The sequence below is a fragment of the Colias croceus genome, chromosome 23, assembly GCF_905220415.1.
Source record: "Colias croceus chromosome 23, ilColCroc2.1".
Classification (NCBI taxonomy): domain Eukaryota; kingdom Metazoa; phylum Arthropoda; class Insecta; order Lepidoptera; family Pieridae; genus Colias; species Colias croceus.
The window spans coordinates 6,701,539-6,717,962 of NC_059559.1; the positions used below are offsets into that span (position 1 = coordinate 6,701,539).

At 32.2% G+C, this 16,424-nt stretch overlaps 2 protein-coding genes across 3 annotated transcripts; one reads left to right on the forward strand and one right to left on the reverse strand.

The window, feature by feature from the left end:
* Nucleotides 1–1,083: 1,083 nt before the first annotated feature.
* LOC123702368 (ferritin, lower subunit) lies at nt 1,084–6,842 on the reverse strand. 2 transcript variants are annotated; one of them, XM_045650109.1, is made up of 5 exons: nt 6,628–6,842; nt 5,643–5,758; nt 2,867–3,100; nt 2,300–2,481; nt 1,084–1,615 (listed from the first exon to the last, which is right to left on the reverse strand). In XM_045650109.1, exons 2-5 carry the CDS (start codon nt 5,752–5,754, stop codon nt 1,451–1,453), a joined length of 693 nt encoding a protein of 230 aa, XP_045506065.1. In that variant the 5' UTR covers nt 5,755–5,758; nt 6,628–6,842; the 3' UTR covers nt 1,084–1,450. The 2 variants fall into 2 exon arrangements, with proteins under 2 accessions (XP_045506065.1, XP_045506066.1); XM_045650110.1 differs by lacking the exon at nt 6,628–6,842 and adding an exon at nt 6,475–6,585.
* Nucleotides 6,843–7,422: 580 nt separating this feature from the next.
* On the forward strand, nt 7,423–16,299 carry LOC123702369 (ferritin subunit). Its single transcript, XM_045650111.1, has 5 exons — nt 7,423–7,685; nt 12,812–12,954; nt 13,903–14,037; nt 14,761–14,913; nt 15,721–16,299. Exons 1-5 carry the CDS (start codon nt 7,625–7,627, stop codon nt 15,874–15,876), a joined length of 648 nt encoding a protein of 215 aa, XP_045506067.1. The 5' UTR covers nt 7,423–7,624; the 3' UTR covers nt 15,877–16,299.
* Nucleotides 16,300–16,424: the final 125 nt, after the last annotated feature.

Consider the following 16,424-nt stretch of genomic DNA (forward strand, 5'->3'; position numbering starts at 1 on the left):
GGTGATGATTTAAGAAAACAACTGTTTATTTAACATCTAGTTGATACATTCTAGAATTCCTAGGCGAATGTTATTGACCTTCAATAAGATAAAATCAATGTCAGAATTATCGGTTATCTCAGTTCTTTCTAAAGATAATTTACGAATTGAATAAAGTAACTGATGCTAATCTTTGATCACCAAGTGAATATTTTGAGTCGTTTCTTTGTTATTTTTATTCTTTGGTGTAAGTATTTTGTACCTATCTGCCTATCTGTTTACATTTTGTGATCTTTGATTATTCAGATTGTCCGTATTTTTTACACAACTGTAATTTGTAAATCCTACTAATCCCACTAATATTATAAATGCGAAAGTTTGTGAGAATGTGTGTGTGTATAACATGTGTATATATTTTATTGTATTCTTTTATTACTTAGACTCTACCTAAAAATATGTTTTTATTTTATTTTACAAGATATTGCGCTTCTTTGCCTTTCTCCCCGTGGTTGCCTGGCAGAGACCACTGCATAGTGATAAGGCCGCTCTTTGTGCTTTTTTTAAATTTATTATTGTAACCTTTATGTATGTTTCTTGAACAATAAAGTGTTAAATAAATAAATAAACTATAATTTTGGCTTTGATATCGATATTGCAGACCCGACCAATATTCTTTAAAAAAATTGCATTTCAATATTCAATGTACAGTTTTTACTTTCTTACGTTTTTATTGTAATACTAGCTTACCGCCCGCGGCTTCGCTCGCTTTGTCTAAAACCTAATAAATTAAATACTAAAACTTTCCTCTTGAATCACTCTATCTATTAAAAAAACCGCATCAAAATGCGTTGCGATAGGGACAGAGAAAGCGACTTTGTTTTATACTATGTAGTGATAGTGATCTATAGATAGCAAAAAAAATGTTGTGTGGTTTTATGAAACCACGGTACTTTTTCTCACACTATAGACATTAAATTTTAACTAAAAATTATCGTATTTGTACGATAATTATTATCGTACGTATCGTGCGTCACGCGACATGCGCTACACAGACCATAAAATTTGAGACGATGTAATAAAAGTTTCACTTTAATAAAACACGACTGATGGGTTATTTTAATTTATTTCATAATTATTCAAACTAATCTATTGTACAAAAGAAATATAATTTTACGCTTGATCTTCAAACAGCCTATTTTGTACGCACTATAAATGTTACCAGCTTTAAATTAATTCTACTAAATGAGTGGAGGTTTTTTCAACTGGCAATAAAAAATCACAAATCTTTGCTATAACAAAGAAATATTTAAAAATTTCAATAAAATCAAACAGCCTATAATTTGTACATAATATAATAATGATTAAAATATTTCTACCATTTTTAGTAGACATTTGACATGTCTGGTAGTCTATGGTAATAATTTGACAGTTTATGGTAGAAATTTGACAGTTTATAGTAGAATTTTGACGTTTAAACTGTTTTCTGGAGGTACTCGTCGAAGATGTATAAGGCGAGTGAAAGGTCTTGTCCCTCATTGTCAATAATGAACTGCTTGAGGTCGGACGTGTGACCGGCGAGGTTTCTAATTGTTTTGGCGTGGTCTTCAATGAATTCCTCTTCAAGGTATTGGGCGATCTGTGGAGAAAGTTATATTAGAAGATTTTTTTTAGGGATTTTAAATATTAATGATATCTTTCCGAATTTATAATTATTGCGAAAAAAAAAAACGGCTCAATAAATTGTTCCTTTTCTTTGAAATTATTTTTAACATTTGGGGCCGTTCAAGTATTACGTAAGCAGATTCATTACAATTATTTAAACCCCCCCCAAACCCCCTTTTCAGCAAAAGTAAGCAAAGCTCTGACTCCCAACCCCCATGCTTAAGTAAACATTTGTCAACTAATGTATTGTTTTTTTTATTATAATTATAATGTCATAATTATAATTTGAATAAGAAAATTGATTTAGAACAGAGATTATATTTTAGGTACTGATACGATATTCAACATCGAGTATGGTCAAAAATATAATATACTAGGTTTCCGCCCGCGGCCACGCCCGCGCAGTCAAAGAAAAACCCGCATAGTTCCCGTTCCCGTGGATTCCCGTTGATTGAAATTCCGGGATTGGGTCATTTTCCCGGGGTAAAAAGTAGCCTATGTCCTTTCTCAGGTATCAAAATATCAACATACCAAATTTCATGAAAATTTGTTCAGTAGTTTAGGGCTTAGGCGTGATTGAGTAACAGACAGACAGACAGAGTTACTTTCGCATTTATAATATTAGTATGGATAATAAATTACTACAATAATTAAATACCTCAGGATCATGCGTCTCCCTGTTGTTCCTGGTGGCCTCCTGATGAATATGGAAGGCCCGTTCCGCTATCTCCTTTTGTGTGTCCAAAGCATGAGCGAGTGACTCTAACTCTTGGAGCTCAATGGTCGAGTTCCTCTCGTCTATCTTCTTGGTGCTTCTGCGAGAGAAGTCCATGGTGCCACCTGGTGGGATTTTGATTTGTAGAATTTATAAATGTTTTAATACTGTTAATGTTTATATTTTTCTTGGGAGATATGAAAAATATTTACAAATATGTTTCTGATTTAAGAGGAGATATATAAAAAACAAAACAATCATTAAAATTTTAAATACATTCAGGCGTTGTTTAGGTTATTAAGTTAATAGAAGTATGTTAAAAATTACAAATATAGGTATACAATGACGAGATGTTAAAATTTACCATATTAACGTCACACACACACACACACACACACACACGTACATACTTTAAAACGACGCAATTTTGACAATTTTCCTACCTTCGTCGCATATTCCCCCCCCCCCCACCCACACACTTCAATTTTTACTTTACACACACAAACTCACCTCTTTTAGTAATGTGCTTGATCAATTCAATCGTTTTATCCCAAGTCTCATCAGACAACTTCTTAAACAGTTTACTGAAGCCCAGTCTGTTAGTCTGGTAGTTGTTATAGTAAGCCGCAGAGAGGAGATATTCGTAGGATCTGCGCAAATGCAGGTTGGCGTATGCTTGCATCTCTATTGCCACGTTGCCTAGGCGACCGTAGTTGCCGTACACTGCGTTACAGCTGGGAAGGGCTGTAAGAAAATGAGGCAATTAATATATAATAAAAAAATGTGTGCGTGTACTAGTGTACACACGTAAGAAGTGCAACTTCTTTATGACCTTATTTTTCAAAAAAATAATTTACTATATGCAACTTTACAGAAATACGTCGAATCACGCGTGGTAGGGATAAGAAAAAGATGGCGCGTAACGGAAAAATGTCACGCGTAACGAAAAAATGTTACACTACCTACATTTTTTTCCAACCCCGATAAAGAAGTTTCACTTCAAAAATGTACATAGAGGAAATTATATAGGTTTTTTAAGGATAAAGACAAAAAACACGCTTTAATAAGATAAAATCATTAAATTATTGGAGTGAAACTTCTTTATCGGGGTTTCTTTTTTGGGTTTTCTAATCACCATCCATACTAATATTATAAATGCGAAAGTAACTCTGTCTGTCTGTCTGTCTGTTACTCAATCAAGCCTAAATTACTGAACCAATTTGCATGAAATTTGGTATGGAGATATTTTGATACCCGAGAAAGGACATAGGCTACTTTTTATTGCGAAATATGTACCACGGGCGAAGCCGGGGCGGACCGCTAGTTAATAATAATTGTTGTATAATTCTGTTTGTTAAAGTTATGAAAGATTTTATTTTATGTATTGAAATGGGATTTTTTTATGTTCTTGTATATCTAAGATAAGTGGGCGCTTTATATTTAGGCATTTTGTTACATGAGAGATAATATTATGATATAGATAAAGAAAAATAATGTTTAAAATACTTTTGTTATTTTTTATAATTCATAGCAAAAATCATCACTCTTAATAATAGGCATGACGACAGTATCCATAAATGATCATATTAGTGTTTTCAAGGGAAAATGTATACTAAATAAATTAAATATAGTGACTTAAAAATCTAAAAAACATTAAGATTAATGAGATTATCAATAAAATAAAACATTAAAATTCTGCAGTTGGCCATTTTGACTAAAACACGCGTGACGTCACGATTAAATAAACAACTCACGTCAGATGTATTTTGTTGTTATGAATATGTTGAGAATACGCATTTTTATTTATTTTCTTTTGTTTCACGTATGCTTTATCGACTCAGAACAGAAATATAATTGTGAATTCACAATACGTGGTTTCGGGGTTCTCCGCGCCCACTTTATACAATCATTTCTTATTATTTTCTCGCTTGAAATAATTACTAACACATATTCGAGCATTATTTTTATGTGGATTCACACTGCAATACTGCACACCACTTATAAACTTTGAAATTCGTTTCTATAACACATATTAAATAAATATTTATTTAATTTTCTTCGCAATGCGTACAAATAATTACGTATTTACTAAAGAGTGACGTCACACCTACGCCATGACACCTGCGAGCTGTTTTGGCACAGTTTATAAATATTTTTTGAAAAATGGCTTTTATCTTCGTTAAATTTAACTTTTAAGTATATTACCGAAATATAGGGTTTTTCTTGTATAGTAAACGTATACACACATTATGGAAGAGGATTTCAAAATCTTTCGTCATGCCTATTATTTTGCAATTTTCAAAACAGTCCTTCAAATTCAAATTTCAAAATTCAAATTCAAAATTCAAATTCAAATTTTTAATAACTATAAGATTTTTAAATGACTAAAAATTTTTTTTAATTATAAATTCCGCCAACTACTTAATTTGTTATTGTATGAGATAGAATCTATAAAAAAAGTTATGTTCTTCAGAAAGACTAACAAATGTAATCAATTGTTTAATTACAATCAAAAAGTAATGATCTAAATTAATTTTTACACTATGTATATACAAGACTAGCTTTCCGCCCGCGGCTTTGCCCGCGTTTTCAAAGGAAAACCGGCATAGTTCCTGTTTCCGTGGGATTTTAGGGATAAAACCTATGCTATGTGTTGATCCAAGTTACCCTCTATGCTAAATTTCATTCTAATCGGTTCAGTAGTATTTGTGTAAGTAAGTAAGTAACAAACACACACATACACATCCTCACAAACTTTCGCATTTATAATATTAGTAGAATAGTGGGATTATTATCACGGAGAAGAAACTTCGGGATAATAATATTATGAATAAATCACGTTAAAAGCTTTTAATTTCTGAACATTCCATAGTTTAATCTCTATTTAGTAATAATTATTACATGATTAAACAGTATCACAACAATTCTATGTACTCTATGGAACATAACAAAAACAAATTTAGTATTTAATCCATACTAATATTATAAATGCGTAAGTAACTGTCTGTCTGTCTGTTACTCAATCACGCCTTAACTACTGATCCAATTTGCATGAAATTTGGTATAGATATACTTTGATACCCGAGAAAAGACATAGGCTAGAGAAAAGACATAGGCTAGAGAAAGAGATATTTGCTGTCTTTGGTTTAGGCTAAATTATTATTTTTATGTTTTGTTTCCATAAGGTTTTTATCATACTTTAAAAAAAATCAAAACAGCATTTGCTTATCAATTTTAAAAACACATATATTAAATTGAATACATATTAAAGTATATTATAGCTTACCCAAGCTGTTGGAAGCCTGGCCGCAGTCCATAGACACATCATTGTAGCAGGACTCTGCTGACACCGCAGACAGAGCAAGGAGGCTCGTCAAAGCTAGTATTATGGCCTTCATGGTACTGGAATTAAAAAGTAAATTTAAATTCTCGAATTTTTTTATAGTCTGTGCACACTTGACACTGGCAGTGTATTTGCTACGATAAAGAAAAAAAAAGCTAAGCAATGTGAGTTCTAGGTTTTACAATGTCATTTTTATTACAATACAATGTCAGCGTCCTTTGTCCTCCTCAACAACTAACAAAAGATAGAGATAGCCAAGGTATTATTGTTTTTTTTTTGACGGAACATTACTTAAGTTAATTAAACAACAAATTTTTCGATCTTTATATAATAACTGATTTATTAATAGTAGTAACCTATTAAAGTACCTAACACATATTTTTATATTTAGAGATAACTGTCACATACATAAATAATAATTAACTGGATATATAAATATGTGGGTGCCTCCAAACAATTACTATTGACTTACAAATCACAGATTACAAATTTAACACACACTAAAGTGATCAAATATTGTTTAAAATTAACTTGTTATGATTTGGAGGTCAATAAAAACAGCACACCATTATTCATAATAATATGATATTCAAAATTTAATCTATTCAATTACCTATAATTGACATCAAATTTAAACACGATAAATTATCTATGTCACTGTAAAACGCATCGATTCCTTTTATTGATTATTGGATTAAAAAGGTAATGCGTATTGCCTATAAACACTGATTTATTGAAAAAGATAAGGGCATTACAAGTTATTAAATTTTATTACCTCGATAGATAGTGCACCCGAAGAAATTATTTAGGTAAAACGAACGACAAAGAAATTATTTACAAATTTTCTTTACAAATATGAATTGAAATGAAAAAAAAAATGCATTTGATATCTAGAATGTTATGTGAACAGTAACAAAAAAGAACTTACCCAAAATTTAATACGTAATTAGAATTTTAGAATAGCGCTGGATATATAACGATCCGTTGATAGCGATGCCTTTACACACACTGGTGCAGAAGGCAACTCTACAAAGAATCGGTACGGATCGGTCGTGTCCTACACGAGACAAAACAAAATAATATATAGAGTGACTTATCAATATTTTCCGCGTAGTTATTTGACTGACAGCAAACAAGATACAAAGGTAAAGTTCTGCATTATCAGCTGAAGTTGGTCCGATTTATAGGGTTATTGTTTTATGACGCAATTTTCCCTTTATATGTGTTAGTTTTGTGTTTCAAGTGTTGTTACAAGTGTGAGTCAATCAGTTTCATAATATTCTTCAACAATCATCTATTTATAGGCTTTTGGAGAGTGTATTTGAAATATTTTAATCATCTAGTGTATGAGAAGTAATTTCATAATTTGTCATAATTTTGGGTAAATTTACAACAATGGCAACATTTATCAATACTCCCCTTGTTTTTAATACCCACTTGGAACACAAATGACCGCACAAAGAGCGTCGAGGTTTTGTGTTTCAAGGAATTTCTTCACATTTCATCAACAGCCATATCCGATAGATTTGTTTTTATTTTAGGGATAAATCGGAATTGGGCAGACGAAATAATTGCAATGAAATAAAAAAGTACCCGTATGTGGGTCCAAACAAGTTTTATATTTGAGGAAATATTCCACGAATCGCTCGGAACACGAAACCTCGACGCCCTCGAATCTTCCATCCCTGTCTAGCATCATGTGTCATTGTATTATGAACCACTTGTCAATACGGTATACTTTACTTTTATCACTGCGTAGATTTTCATGAACTGAGACATAAAAGCGCTATTAGTTTTTGTTTCTACGATTTGATAAGTAGCCTTCTACGCCAGTGAGTGTAAAGGCACTTCTCAAACAACAGTGCAACCCTTACCTTCGTATTTAATTGTTTTAAATCGTCAAATAACTGTGATATTATAGGAAGATGAAGACTTTATCCCTGGCTCTTTTCTTGGCTGTCTGCTCAGCTGCATTCGCCACACAATGTAAGTTCTTTTTAATTGCTATTGTAAACAATGACTCGTGATATTTTTATAGGTAGGTACCTACTTATTAAAAACAATTTGTGATTAAAGAAAATTTTGAAGTTATTTCTAAGGATATCTCAATTAATCATAGTTGTGTTTTGTTTTTCCTAGTATACTTAATTTAAAAACATGTCAAGAACAAGGACACCAGTTTGAATTGACGTTCGACAAATTAAAATAATCCCAATTCAAATTAATTAAATTTTTTTTATGCATAAACAATAGTTCTTAGTTTTTAGTTTTTTTAATTATATAAAATGACCAATTTTTTATAGTTATTGCTTGTCATGATTTCATGTCATAATTTCATCATACTATGATATGTGGGTTATGACAGATTACATATGAGGGAATTTTTCAATTACCTACATTATTGTTTTTAAATTGATTATATATAATACTAGCAGTCCGCCCCAGCTTCGCCTGTGTTACATATTTCGCAATAAAAGGTAGCCTATGTTCTTTCTCAGGGTCTAAAGACTGTCTGTGCCAAATTTCATCAAAATTGGTTGAGAGGTTTAAGCGGGAAAACATAACAGACAGACAGACAGAGTTACTTTCGCATTTATAATATTAAGTTGGGATTTTAGTTCTAACATCTTTTAAGTAGAGATACAGAGATTTATGTTTGTTTGTTGAAAGTGAATATAGTGATTTATATAGTTTGACCTAAAATAATATCAAAGACAACACTATTTTAGGTCTGTTGTGCCCTGTGGTTTAAACAGCATTGCTCCTCTCCTATTGGTTATAGCGTGATGATATAGAGCCTATAGTCTTCCTTGATTAATGGACTATCTAACACCGAAAGAATTTTTCAAATCGGACCAGTAGTTCCTGAGATTAGCGCGTTCAAACTTACAAACAGCTTTAGTATTTGTCCCGGGTGGGAATCAAACCCACAACCTCTGACTTGGAAGGCAGGGCCACTTCCAACTAAGCCAACCAGTCAGTCATATGTGCAAGTCAATAATATGAGCATTGATTGTCCACACTATACCAAAAAATATTCTTCAAATAAATTGACAAATTTTCGATGTGATCAGTTGTTTTAATCCTTGTTCAAACAAATATACTGTTGTAATTAAAAATTAATAAAACTAAAAGTTAGAAAAACGTTAATATTATCTACTGTTAAATTATCGTAAACAAATATAAAATATAAGATAAATGATTAAAAGTTATTATTAGTGTAAAATGACACTATCTCTAAATATGGGATGTGTGCAAAAATAATCTATTTTTATGTGTTAACCTTGTTTATTATTATTATGTTACAAAACCAACAACATCATATTATCAAAACATATTGTAGTTTTTTTTTCCTTTGTGTTCGAAAAGAAAAAAAAACACACACTACTACTACAGAGTTGCCAACTTTATAGATATTGATTTCTGAACCAGTGATGTACATATTATATCCTACTAATATTATAAATGCGAAAGTTTGTGAGGATGTGTGTGTGTTTGTTACTCTTTCACGCAAATTCTACTGAATCGTTTACAATGAAATTTAGCACACATATAGAGGGTAACTTGGATTAACACATAGGATATGTTTTATCCCGGAAATCCCACGGAAACGGGAATTATGCGGGTTTTGCAGAAAGCTAGTGTATAATACTCGCGTAAAATTAAACACAAGAAATACTAATAACAATACATATTATGAGATAAATAAATTCTATGTAATAAATAACAATCATATCGGATTATCCTGAAGTTTGTGAAGACTCTTTCAAAAACAGCTGATTGGATCTGGATGAAATCTGGTACAGAGATAGATACAGTTAGGATTTACACATAGGTTTTTGGGGTTCCAAAAATTTAAACAGTAAAAATATCAATGTAAATAATTTTTTTCCGTATTTTACGATTCACTGCGCTTAACTCTTCAAGAAGACTAGGTACCTAATTGAATCAATAAATGTTTGAGTTTAAAATGTAAATAAATTTATTTTTAATTTAATTCAGTAAACAAAAGTTATACGCTTAAGTACTTTAAATCGAGATGAATCTATTTTATCAGACATGTATGTTTTATCACAACGTGACAACTTGAAATAGATTAGATACCTATGTGATAATCTGTGGCTGTCTCGTCCCTTTCAAACTCAAACATTTATTTATTCAATTAGACTACTTCTAGGAGCACTTTCGAATTGTCATTACATATTTTTAAAAATTACCACCGATTCGGAAAGCAGTATCTATGGAGAAGAACTATGTAGTTGCTCTTTTCTTTGTCGATGGTAGGTACCTATAACTCTTAATAGATTCGGCGGGAATTTTTTTACAAATTAAAAACAAATATTAAAATCCGTGCATAGAATGCAAACTGGCAATGCAGAAGGGCTTTTTTATTTTTAATTATCTGTTGTCTCCAGCGAGGTCGTAATTTTATCAATTACTAGCGGTCCGCCCCGGCTTCGCCCGTGGTACATGTTTACGTTTTCTCTCCATAAAAACCATCCTCGTACTCCAAGGAATATTATAAAAAAAGAATTAACGATATCGGTTCAGCCGTTCTCGAGTTATGCGCTTACCAACACATTTTGCGATTCATTTTTATAGTATAGATTATTTATCCCAATCCCAGTGGAGATTAAAATCCGTTCAGCGGATCTTGAGTTATAACTATATGTGATGTAGGTAATTAACTTTTGACACGACTTTCTTTCGACACGACCCACGCGTGCTTAAAGAAAAACCTAAAGAGTTCCCGTTCCCGTGGGATTTACGAGATAAATAAAAAAAATCTTACCAAATTTAATCCAAATCGGTTCAGTGGTTTAGTCGCGAAGAAGAGACGGACAGAGTTACTCATTTATAATAAGTAGGGTTTAGTTTGAATTGATTGTCAAATAGAACGTAATAATAATTATAGCGCCAATTTCTTTGAACTGCGTTGCCAAGTTTCTGCCTGACCTTTGATCCCTCGCGTATTGAACGCCTCATTACTTTGCAAATATATGACGTATGTGAAATAACTATTTAGTAATCTGTGCTAAAAGTTCAGAAATTTAATTGGAAACGTTAACGTATTTATTGTGTCAGAATTAAATAGAATCTACATAGTATAAAACAAAGTCGCTTTCTCTGTCCCTATGTCCCTTTGTATGCTTAAATCTTTAAAACTACGCAACGGATTTTGATGCGTTTTTTTAATAGATATTAATAGATAGTGTTTCAAGAGGAAGGTTTTAGTACATAATTTACTAGCTGCTCCGCGCGGTTTCACCCCCGTGACTCCTCTCCCGTTGGTCGTAGCGTGATAATATACTTATAGCCTATAAGGCTATAGCCTTCCTCGATAAATAAGCTATCTAACACTGAAATAATTTTTCAAATCGGACCAGTAGTTCAGAGATTAGCGCGTTCAAACAAACAAACTCTTCAGCTTTATAATATTAGTATAGACTAGCTTCCGCCCGCGACTCCGTCCGCGCGGATGTCGGTCTTCGCGTGGATGGTTTATTTCTCCATTTTGAGTAACTCTGACAATGACATCTTATAAATATCTATTATAAAGACCAAATACGGCTCGACCTATAATAATAATACGCAACGTGTGTACGCGGTTCTACAGAACAATGTCTATGGATAAAACTGAAAAATTAAGATAATTTTTTTTCTACGTATTTTTCCAGGATAAAAAGTATCCTATTTTACGCCCAGGATAATAAGGTATAATTATACCAAGTTTCATCCAAATCGAACCGTTAGTTTTCACGTGATGTCTTCACATACAGACAGACAGACAGACAGACAGACAAAAAATTTTTTTAACACATATTTGGGTTTGGTATCGATCCAGTAACACCCCCTGCTATTTATTTTTTCAATATTTTCAATGTACAGAATTGACCCTCCTACAGATTTATTATATGTATAGATTTGGTTTTAGGCAAAGTGGGCGAAAGCTGGTAATATATAATAAACTGTATTAATTTTTTTTCGCTCCAGAAAATTACGATGACCTGTGACGATGACAATACATATTAGGCATTTTTTGTTTTTATCAAAGTAATTAACTAATGAAATGTTTATTTTTACGTACAATAGCAAATTGAGGAAATTCTTTAAAGTTATTAAACATTAAGCTATGAATGTATGTTTGTTTAAACGTTATCATTAGGAAAACAAAATCTGAACTGTTAACCCTAATGTGTTGTTAATGGCTGATGCGCATAATGCATTTATTGATTTTATATAATAGTAGCTGTGCCCCGCGGTTTTATCTGCATTGCTCGCTCCTGTTGGTCTTATAGCGTGATGAAATATAGCCTATACCTATAGCCTTCCTCGATAAATCGACTAAACAAACATATAAACTTTTCAGTTCTATAATATTTTATGTAGTATAGTGCATGTATGACTATTTCGAGAAGAAATAGTTATAAATGTAACTCCATTACACGAGTATTATGAATGACCGAAACGGAGACAATGTTAGTCAGTAGACATACAAGGTACATACCTACGAAAATTGGCACGGACAGTAAACGATTTGCCAAAAATGACAATATATTAAAGAGAATAATAGATGTTATGAAAAATTGGAATTGAAATATAATAGATAAGATACAGATACAGGCAACAGCCTAGTTTGGATCTCCTGTAATGATGTAATGTTTAAATTTTTTAGTAAATAAAGATTTTATTATTATTTTTTTTTTTAAATAAAAAAGGGCAGGTTTAGCTTGTTTCTATTTAAGTGTGTCTGCCAGCACGGTAAAATGTATTTATTTATTTTTTCTTCAATTGGCGGCCTTTTACGGTTTCAAGCCATCAAGCAAAAGAACAAATAAATAATTTCCCCAAAAAATCCACTGAAAATGATTTGAAGTGAAACTTCTTTAGACGCGTTGAGGGTAAGGTTGAGGGTATAATTCCAAGGCGACGATTATAGTATCTTTAAATCTTGCCAAAGAAGTTTCACTACTGACACGTGTGCTCGGCACACGCGCTCTTTTTTTCTTAGCTGTTGTATTTTCTCTATTAACCAACCAAGTCATTAGTCAAGACAATCACAATATTTCCTTAATTTCCCAAGTTAATTTATTTGTTTTCCCGTTGCCTAGGTAACGTGAACCCGGTGAACATTCCCAAGCAATGGATCACGATGTCCCGTGGCTGCCGCGACAGCGTGCGTCGGCAAATACAGATGGAGGTATCCGCTTCTATACAGTACTTGGCGATGGGCGCTCATTTCTCTAAGGATTCGGTGAGTTACATTTAATATACAAAAAATATGTATTAAACGTTACAATCGCAGAATTAAATAATGTAACTAACTGAAAAAAGATCACGATTTTTTGTGAAAAAATGTATAAAAAATACAATATCTCGGATACATGAAGTGAGTAATAGGGTAGATGAAGTGTAATAAAAGCCAAAAAATCGTGATTTTTTGTGAAAAAATACTCGTTTTTAGTGTAGATGAAATTAATACTGCTCATGCTACTACTGATTATTGTTAGTTAAAACCGTTTTTTTTACAAATGCATTGTTTAAAAAAATGTGTGCGTATACTTGTGTACACACGTAAGAAGTGAAACTTCTTTATGACCTTACTTTTCAAAAAATAATTTACTGTATGCAACTTTACAGAAATACGTCGAATCACGCGTGGTAGGGATAAGAAAAAGATGGCGCGTAACGAAAAAATGTTACACTAAATTTTTTTCCAACACCGATAAAGAAGTTTCACTTCAAAAATATTTTTGTAATGAAAATAATAATGCTAAAACAGAAGCAAATTTTTCTCTTTCATTAAATAGTTGAGGTAAGCTTGTTTGGACAGAACCAACCGTTATAAACAAACTAAAAACTCCTCTTCATAATATTAGTACATGTTTGTAAGTTTTTTTATTTATTTTTTGTTTTTTTTAACCGACTTCAAAAAAGGAGGAGGTTATCAATTCGGCTGGTATGTTTTTTTTTATGTATGTACACCGATTACTCCGAGGTTTCTGAACTGATTTACGTGATTCTTTTTTTGTTCGATGCGGGATGGTGTCGAATTGGTCCCATAAAAATTTTTTTGGATAGGCCCAGTAGCCCTTTATTTTATGAGCATTTTTATCTGTATTTGTAAATGTTGCAAGTGCAAGTTTGAAGTCGGTTGTTTTTAACGCAGTTATCACTTGTTTTTGTTTTTTTTTTTTCACAGATAAACCGTCCTGGTTTCGCCAACCTATTCTTCGAGGCTAGCAAGGAGGAACGCGAGCATGCCATGAAACTTATTGAGTATCTGTTGCTGAGGGGAGAACTCACCAATAATGTGTCATCACTTATCAATGTTCGGGTGAGTGGACAAACTGACAAAAAAATTGGTAGGATAGAGAAATGTGTGGAGCAGGAAAGTTTTTTTTGTGGTGATTCATGAAATAGGACAACAAAATTTAGGGAGTCGAATTTTAATGGTTTTTTTTTTTGTATTGTAGAATAGAATAATTGCAATAGTGTTGTTGGTAAAGACAGATAGGTTTTGTAATAAGCTAAGCGAGACGAAGAAAGCAACTAAAAATTATTTTGTGTGTAATTTTATATTCATTGTATATAGTAGAGTTTTTATGTGAACAATATCAAAATAAGGTTGCATTTTTTTATCGTTTTACGTTAAAAAAATTGCATTCTTCTTCCCCACAAAAGTACGAGGAATGCTTTTCTTCTAAATTTCATCGTTATCTGATAAAATTACAGTCTCAATTACTTTATTTTTATACTAATAACTTTTTTAAATAATCTTATTGAAGTAAAACTTCTTTAGGCGCGTTGAGAGTAAGATTTCAAGGTCGCGTCATGGCAATACCGTCACGTCATGGAGTAAGACGACAATTTTTGGTAGCTTTGTATCTTGCCAAAAAAGTTTCACTTCTGACACATGTGCTCAGCTAACACGCTGCTTTTTTAACTGTTTATTTATTTAAAAAACCTAAAATACATTATTACCTCAGATTATTACCTTAATATCAAGTATTAATATGTCTTTTTTATTTATTCTTTTCTAATAATAATTTGTATCCAGGCCCCCGAGCGCAAGTCCTGGGCAAGTGGTCAGGAAGCCCTCGAAGAAGCCCTAAAGATGGAGACCGAAGTCACTAAAGCCATCAGAACTGTTATCGTGAACTGTGAGGACGATAGGCAAGCTGCTGCTGGTCAAGATAACAATGATTATCATGTTAGTATTATATTAATTGTTAGATAATATTTTAAAAGAGCAACTATGGAGTTTCTTGCCGGTTCTTCTACATAGATACTGCTTTCCGAATCGGTGGTAAATGTTAAAAATATGTAATGACGATTTAAAAGTGCTTCTAGAAGAAGTATCTATATATATGTATATATAAAATAAAGTCGTGTTAGTTACTCCACTTATAACTCAAAAACGGCTGAACCGATTTAGCTGAAATGCCAATTGCAAGGAGGAAGTTTAGAGCCAGGAAAAGGACATAGGATACTAAATATGTACCACGGGCGAAGCCGGGCGGACCACTAGTAATTGAATAAATAAATGTTTGAGTTTGATATGTATGTAATACTAGCTGTGCCCCGCGGTTTTACCCGCATTGTTCCGCTCTTGTTGGTCTTAGCGTGATGATATATAGCCTATAGCCTTCCTCGATGAATGGGCTATCTAACACCGAAAGAATTTTTCAAATTGGTCCAGTAGTTCCTGAGATTAGCGCGTTCAAACAAATATTAGTATAGATTTGTTTTTTAATCTCTTGTCATATTTTTGAGTCTATATTTTTCAAATATTAATAAATTGCATTTATTGATTAGAAACGAAGTTGTCAGGACTTATTTTAATTATGTGCATCAGATGTGCATAAAATTATATATGTATTTTTATAAGCCATTTGGTTTCCATAACACAAGCGAAAGCTTAGTATAGAATCAGATCGTGCCGTGTTTGACAAATGACCTGAAATATTTATAGATTGCCTAAAATTCTGTATTAACTAACATTTACATTAATTTTCAGCTCGTCGACTATCTAACTGGAGAATTCTTAGAAGAACAATACAAGGGACAACGTGATCTCGCCGGCAAGGCATCCACACTGAAGAAGATGATGGACCGCCATTCCGCCCTTGGAGAGTTCATCTTCGACAAGAAACTCCTTGGCATCGACGTTTAAGCCACAATAAAAAAATAAAATTTAAAAATAAAGATGTTTAAATTTAGAACAAACCCCATGACGGGACTAATCGTTTTTTTTTTAATTTAAAAAAATTGAAACGTCATTCAGCCTGGCATAGACAACATTTTTTTAACATCTGTCAAATGTCATTTTGATTGTTACCAGTTGAAAATTTTATGAATAAAAAATATATAGGTTATGAAAATATGTTTAGAAATACAAAAGTGTAGTACAAATATTTAATTCGAATACAGTAAAGACATTTAAATGACAATCCATAGAAATGCGTAGATTGTTTTTTTACTCCACTATTATTTTTGTTAATGTAAGTCGCCTAGAATAGCTATTGTAAAATAGTGCGACGTCAGTAATATAGTTTTGTCAATTGTAATTTTTTTAATAATAATTTATACTCCACCATATTGCTTTTTATTTTTAAAAACCCACAAATGAATAGAAATAAGAAAATTCAATCCTCTAATGTATAGTTTCTGTGGACTTGAAGCAAAAAAATGTGTGCATGTACTAGTGTATACACGTAAGAA

Coding starts and splice junctions, on each gene's coding strand:
- LOC123702368 (XM_045650109.1), bottom strand. CDS start 5,754: ATGAAGGCCATAATACTAGCTTTGACGAGCCTCCTTGCTCTGTCTGCG. Junction 3,101..5,642: donor CCAGGCTTCCAACAGCTTGG/GTAAGCTATAAT, acceptor ATTTTCTTACAG/CCCTTCCCAGCTGTAACGCA. Junction 1,616..2,299: donor GGGAGACGCATGATCCTGAG/GTATTTAATTAT, acceptor CTTTCTCCACAG/ATCGCCCAATACCTTGAAGA.
- LOC123702369 (XM_045650111.1), top strand. CDS start 7,625: ATGAAGACTTTATCCCTGGCTCTTTTCTTGGCTGTCTGCTCAGCTGCA. Junction 12,955..13,902: donor CTCATTTCTCTAAGGATTCG/GTGAGTTACATT, acceptor TTTTTTTCACAG/ATAAACCGTCCTGGTTTCGC. Junction 14,914..15,720: donor AAGATAACAATGATTATCAT/GTTAGTATTATA, acceptor ATTAATTTTCAG/CTCGTCGACTATCTAACTGG.